The following is a 5392-nucleotide window of genomic DNA, read 5'->3' as shown; positions in this document are numbered from 1 at the left end:
TCGCTGCTACACGGTTCGGAGAGTGTAAATCCCGTCCGCCGCACAGCACCACCACCACCAGGCAGCGTGCAAAACGTAACGCAGCGCGCGAAGAGCGTGTGTGTCTGTGAGAGGGTCTTTTTTCCCTTTCGGTTGTGCGCTCTTTTCGTCACACAAGCGTTACCATCCCTGGCAGAGCACCCTGTGCTACCCCCTGTCCACACCGACCGCAGGGGCGCGCGCGCGCGCACGCTTGCGTTACTTCCCTTTTAGGTTCCATCCTCATCATCCCCCTGGCAAACGGCGCGTGTTCCGTCGTTTGTGTGTGCGAGAGAGAACCGAGAACAATCTTACCGAAAGGAGTGAGAAGGAGAGAGAGATAAAGTAACGCGAGAGCATAGCATTGTGAGGAGAGCGAGAGAAAGCATTGCGCGCTGAAGGCAACCCACCACCATCCCCCGTGCTTCAAAAGCCACCAGCTGACGAGGATTCCCTTCGCACACACTCACACTACACTGAGGATTATGCTAAAAATGCTCCGGGATCCCCCCCCCCGCCCACACACCACTCATCCCCTGGATGAGGGAATTTAATCTTTCAATTCTGGTCCCTTGAAACACCACGGCCAAACGCCACGCTTGGGTGGACATTTGACACCACACCACGGGCAAACAGAAAAATGGTAGGAACGAAATCCCTTTTCCAGCTGGTCGGTTACCTTCCCGGGAACTTACGTCGATCACGTGGCCGGGTGGGTTGGAAGTGGGAAGACGGGGGAAAAGGAGGATGAACCACTTTCACTACCAAATCAACCGGTTTTTGGTGGGTAGACCGAATACGAACGTAACGCCACCACCAGAAAGGATACCCCGCGTTTCGTCTTCTCCTTTAGGTGGATTATTTTATTATAATCTACTGCTTGTAGTTAATTTCACTGAAATAAGATAAATATAATTCTATTTTTTTAATATTTTATTAATTTTTACCATGCCACAACAACAATCTTTGCAGAAGAGTAAAGGGGATAAAGAGGACAGAAAACGCATACAACCGTTAGCGTATGAAGCGGAAAGGTGTGTGTGTGTGTGTGTGTAGGTAACCGTCCAATTGTGACGTATTATCCCTTAGGACCTTTTTCTTTACAATCTTTACGTTACACACTCTAACACACACTAATAGGCAACCGTTTCAACCGTGTTTTTATGAATGAAGCCCATCGCTTACGGGCCAGCAGGCATCCTTCATTCGTGGCGGGAAACATGAAAACGAAAGGGAATAACCACCACCACCGCCCGGTTGGTGTGCCAAAAGGGATGGGACTCTGTGGACAGTAATGCACACACACACACGTATACCTTGCACATATTGCAACACGATACACACGAGGGGGAAAAAGGCAGGCAGGACGCAAAAACTCGGCATGTCTCGCAGTTGTAATGAAGCAGCATCCGCAGAAACAGCGGTGCGCAGATGAAACACCCGGCTGGGAGGGAACGGTAAAAAAGGAGGTCCTGGTGTGTTACAGAGCATATTTACATAAATCCGGCGACGGTGAAGCGAATTGGAAGAAGCGATCATGCCAGCGAAGGGGCGGCAATGATCGCATCAAGTAGAGCAAAAAAATAGAATGGAGAGATTTGTCATATAAGAGGCTTATGGAAGCATCCTTGAGGCGTTTTTTTTTTGCTATAACCATTTTTGTGTCACATCGACACGCTGCCGCATGGATATTATTCGCAAAGAATGTGCAAAATATGGACTCCAGTTTTGATGCTTCTGCAAAAGTGTGTTTAAGTGGAACCTATAATTCAAAAAAAAAAACACACACCTTAAACCGGAATTCGGGAAAGCCTTTCTAGGTAGCCCTTTTTCCTCCTCCCAAACCACCCAAAAAACACCCCAAAAGCTTTGCGCTTGTTTGACGAATGCCCGTGCATCCCAGGACTAGTATGTATCCACCCTCCTCCCCCCTTCTTATCGGTCATATTCATATATCCCCGCGTGAATTGGATCTATCCGGTGGGAGAGTGCGCATTTTGATGGGTCTCAATTGGTTTCCTTCATCATCGGCTTCATTGAATTGAAACGCTAGAACAAAGTGTGTGTGTGTGGTGTGCGATGAGCACTAAAACGGCTCAATCAGATGATATTTCATCCGACCCGAATGCGGTGCGGTGTATGCATATCGACCACGACGACCGGAGAAAGGAATTCCTGCTATGTGCTCGCAAGGGCCCGCGAAATTGTGCCACAGCTGGCAGAGCAAGTGGTGGTGGTTTCATCGTACACATGGCGGGGAAAAAGTAATGTTTTTTTTTCGGGTGGAAAGGCACCCCATACACACACACATACAGAGAAGAAGACCGCGGGGACCATAAATCTACCCAACGGCAGCGTACCATTTACAAATGATGTCAAATCATAATGAAATAATGGCATAATGTGCGGCGAGGGTATATGATGGCGTTGGCGTTTTCGCCCAAACTGTGTGTGTGTGTGCCATTTCCAACCCTTTGTAATCTTCTACCGAGAGCAAGTGCATCTTCACACGCGTGTAATGCAACCGCAACTGTTGTTGCAACAGTGTGAACGGGTTGGGTGCGCATTAAAACATAAAAATAACGCACTAATAGCATCCCTCGCGCGCGCACGCAACGAAACAGCAGAGCACGCCGCGTGGAAACAGAACAATTACTTCGAGAGCTGATTTCCGCTGATTATGCTTCCTTCTGCTGCCTTAGGGGGCACACACTAAACTGAGAGAGAGAGAGAGAAAGAAAGTTTGTGCCATACATACACGATCGTTTCGTATACTATGTCAGCCGGTGGTGCGGCCTCTAATTGGATCCGACACTTGACATCACATTCACTTCCGAAAAGGCTTGTGAACAACACCCGGTGGGAGCTTTCTTTCGGTCCCTTCTATGCTGTATGATTGTGTATTGTGTGTTAGATCGAGAGGGGAGGAGATGAGCCGAACCGGGTGTACGGACGGAAGGGGAATAATCCGTGCGATCCGTGCGCACTCTGCCTTAATTTACATATTCAAATGTACGGTAACGGACGAGTTTAGAGAAGCAACGCATAAACAGGCACTAAGCGTACTATTTTAACAATCGACACCCGATGGGGACGATCACGCACGCATGTTGTTCTGTATTCACAAAGCGTAGCACAGATCATACTATACTATTCTTGGTTGGTCTGCTGTACTATATGGTCATTGTTATGCGTTTCGCAAACACGCTGCCCTTTTCCCCTATCCAAACGCACGATCGTTGGCCGGTGCTGCGATGCCATCTGATCAATTGCGGCAGATTCACATCCGCCAATTGCAATCAATTTACGTTTCCATTGTAAGCGTCCACAATTCGATCACGAGTGGGATAATACGATCAAACAGGCGCGCTATCGATTGCACTTGATCATCATCTTGATGTGTCCCTTCTATTTGTAGCTACCCACACACGTGCTCAATAGCAATCAGTAGACCGCCAGACCGTCTCTCTAAGGCAAAACATAATTGCTATTTTGAAGAAAAAAAAGGTATCAGACAGCTTCTTCCCGCCCACAGCGAAAAAGGGTTCTCCATCCATTTCGGGAACGGCAACGCACCATTCGACCCGTAAAACGATTAAAACCATTCCCCTCAATTATCGCTCATCAAAAACCGTCAAGGTTTTGTTCTTCAGGCTCCCTCCCCCCGTTGGGCCTACCGGGCTGTACGAATTATGCATGATTCTAGATACGCACTGCGGAAAAAGACCAAATGATCGTCCACCGTCTCGCCGGTTGATCTCTCTAGCAATCTAGCCCCACACAACACGGTTCGGTTATAATTTCGAAACTCATTCGAAACAATTAACATACATACGACTACGGGTGGTGTTTGGTGGTGGCTGGCGGCTTGTTGTGTACATACATGTTTAATCGACTGGAGTATTGGCCCGATTGGCCCCCGGCCTCCGTTTGTGTAGCCAAATTGGTGCGGAATGTGACACCCATTTCCCGGCAATTAGATGATGCTCGGCGCACTCGTTCATTGAGCAGATGAATATCAAACTTGTCGCCATTTGTCACCTAATTGTGAAGCGTGTGGTGGGAAAAAAAGAGCTAGAAATAGAACAGTGTTAAATTATACCTAGAGTGCGTTAAATGAACGGTCACAATGGGCACAAACAAAAATGGAAAACTGATCCACTCCACCGGTGATGAAGAGGGTGCACGGTGAGATCATCACCATGGATAACCGTGCTGCTTACATCCTTCCTCCCTCCCGTACGTTTCGATTCGTCATCATGGCTTGTGCTCGTAGATCGGTTGCTAACATCAGCTTCTTCTTTTTTTAAGCCATAAATATATTTGTACAATTTACCTTAAATGTAATTTCGTGGTTTTTTGTAGAAAAAAGGCACACATTTCGCTATTTTTTGTAGACAAAAAAATACATTCGTCATGAGAGAGAGAGTGAGAAATCTGTACATATTTAAATGCAAACGAAGCAGATCGGTGGAATGAGATTGAGTTTACAGCTTGAGGGTTGTTTTGTGTAGTTTGGAAAGGATACTTGTTGCGACAATTTGTAAGCCTTTTTCCTCTCTCGATCGTGGGTCCCTGTCCTGTCCTTCGCTACCACGAGAGCGTTTGGGCGCTACTTCTACTGTCCCCGATGCCTTTTTTTTTGTTTTCTTCGATTGACGCGATTTTGCATACCTCTTTTTTCAATCATACTGAGACGAATTAGTAAGATATGGCGATCTCATTACACCCGTAGCTATATTATACACAAACTAACACCCAGAGTACGCTACAGCAAGAGTAAACATAGCGGGGGCAAGAAAGGGAAGTTGAGGTTACCGGCCGGTTTTGCCAGCTTCTTGAGCAATGGAGTAACGAACGGATGGAGAGCACAAGAAACGGGCGGGGAGCATAAAAAAAACAACAACTCAGCAGAAGGTTGATGTTGATGGAAACACGGGCAGCGAAACGGACGCGATGATCTTCGTGACAATCGGCGAACCGCAGAACCGCACGCAGCATAAACATAAAGCGACGCGCTAGATTGGGAGGTGTGGTGGGTACAGTACGCGACGAACTGATTTTCACATCCGGGAGGCGACACCACGACGACGGCGAGAACTGACGCTCGCGGCGCGTTGAACATTTCCAGAATCTTCATGACGCGTACAACAAGGGGCGATGTTGTTGCACGCCTCCCCGGGTGTCTATTGGCAAAGGGTACATACTCATACATTCATACACACGCACGCACGCACACACACACACATTCGCATCCAGCAGGGACACGCCGCGACACACGCACGCACACGCACACACACATTTCGTCCTGAAGAGCTCGATCGATCTCGGGGTGGTTTTTGCTCCAGGGTAGGAAGGTTCTTTTTTGCTTATG

The 5392-nt window shown here is 47.8% G+C and overlaps 1 protein-coding gene across 1 annotated transcript in view; it reads right to left on the bottom strand.

The window, feature by feature from the left end:
- Positions 1–4642: 4642 nt before the first annotated feature.
- LOC120904115 (cyclin-dependent kinases regulatory subunit) overlaps positions 4643–5392 on the bottom strand; it is a 1381-nt gene continuing 631 nt past the window's right edge. The window contains exon 2 of the mRNA XM_040313887.1: positions 4643–5392. This exon is cut by the window's right edge and continues 167 nt beyond it. Coding sequence (XP_040169821.1) covers positions 5388–5392 — 5 coding nt within the window. The 3' untranslated portion in view covers positions 4643–5387.

Source organism: Anopheles arabiensis, chromosome 3 (assembly GCF_016920715.1).
Source record: "Anopheles arabiensis isolate DONGOLA chromosome 3, AaraD3, whole genome shotgun sequence".
NCBI classification, from domain to species: domain Eukaryota; kingdom Metazoa; phylum Arthropoda; class Insecta; order Diptera; family Culicidae; genus Anopheles; species Anopheles arabiensis.
The sequence above is the reverse complement of the archived record's forward strand: the minus strand, read 5'-3'. Positions and strand labels throughout refer to the sequence as shown.